Source organism: Eimeria mitis, genomic scaffold (genome assembly GCF_000499745.2).
Source record: "Eimeria mitis Houghton genomic scaffold, Emh_scaff474, whole genome shotgun sequence".
Taxonomy (NCBI): Eukaryota; Apicomplexa; class Conoidasida; order Eucoccidiorida; family Eimeriidae; genus Eimeria; species Eimeria mitis.
In genome coordinates, this window is record NW_013573040.1 from 14786 (window position 1) to 16154 (window position 1369).

The 1369-nt window shown below is 51.4% G+C and overlaps 1 protein-coding gene across 1 annotated transcript in view; it reads left to right on the forward strand.

The window, feature by feature from the left end:
• The window catches only part of EMH_0013520 (uncharacterized protein), a gene marked incomplete at both ends in the record, with an annotated part of 3383 nt that extends 2848 nt beyond the window's left edge, over positions 1-535 (forward strand). Inside the window, 3 exons of the mRNA XM_013499845.1 lie at positions 49-121; positions 301-384; positions 504-535. Of these exons, the coding sequence (XP_013355299.1) occupies positions 49-121; positions 301-384; positions 504-535 (189 nt within the window). The remainder of the gene's footprint in view (positions 1-48; positions 122-300; positions 385-503) is intronic.
• Positions 536-1369: the final 834 nt, after the last annotated feature.

Consider the following 1369-nt stretch of genomic DNA (forward strand, 5'->3'; position numbering starts at 1 on the left):
ACATTCACACTACGCTTCTTCTCTTTGCGAGCTCAATGTGCGCCGCAGATTTTGCAAGCCGCCGCGATATTTATGGAAAACTTCTGTGTGGATGCGACTGCGCTTTTCGAGAATGGAGACAGTAAGGCCAACATGCCGCTTCATCACTTCCTATGCTCTCCAAACAGGCATCCTTTTCTTCAGGAATTATGTGTTCCTGCAATCGTAATTTTCGCCTGCTAGCATATTCCGTTGAGACACATCTCCCATGCTTCGGTCATAGGTTGTCTCGATTGGCTTTCTTTGCTGACGGCCTTGCAGGTCGACGCTTAATAGAGAGAAGCGTGGAGTTGAAGACGGAAGCTGGCAGCAATATAACGGGTTGTCTCACGATCCAACTTGTCGGTGAGTGTATGTTCGTTGATTGCTAGCGAACGCCAAACGGGGCAGTCTATTGATGCCCCCTTTTGCGTATGGTAGGCTCTAGAGCGGATGCTTTGCAATGTTTGGTATGTGTCTGGCAGAAGAGACACATACGGATAATTGCAAAGCATAGCACGTAAAGCGAAAAAAATAGGAAGACGGCAGGCGCTCATGCGCCCCAAAACCAAAGCCTCTGTGGTGTGTTGTGACTGCCTTATCGTATGCAGCGAGGAACCACAGGGTTTCAGAGAGCTGACTAGCAGCCGCGACCAAGGCAACTGTGCAACGCAAAGCCTGGGGCTCAGGGGGCTACCCCAAATGGGTTGATTGTGCATTCTGCATCATTTGTTTACGCACCATGAACATCGGAAAGGACGGGAGAAGAAGCGCTGTGCTGTCTACTGACGAAGCCTCACAATTCTCAAGACTATCTTCTTGTGCGCAACGCATAGCCCGTCGAGCGACTGTGGGATTTGCCCGGAGTTTCTGGGAGGTCGTTTGTTGCCACAAGCAAAAGCAGATATTGTGACGCAAGATATGAAAAGGTGTGGTTGCTCCACAGTACTGCTCTGTGCCGTTGGCTGAAGGGCGCTGCGCCGGTCGCTTGAAGAGCAGCTGCTGATTGGTTGGTTGGGACTCAGGAACAGTTTGGCGATCGATCACTCTTTGTGGCTCCCGAGACGAACACTCCAGGATCAGTTGGCGGCTACCAGTTGGGCATAAGCAATATGGTTGTTCTGCAGCTGCAGGGGCAGAGTGGGTGGCTCGGGGATAGCACAAGGAGCAGCTGCAGGACGGTAGGGTGTTTGCCTCGTGAATCTTAAAGGTGTATTAAACGGTCAGGCAATGCTTCCTGTGAAGCTGGGAGGACCCGGAGACGGATAGGAATCTGCAGGGGAAAGCTCTGCATCTCATCGTTGGCCATCTTGAATTATTTTTTGTCGTAAGAGGAGGCGAGCCGTCGAGA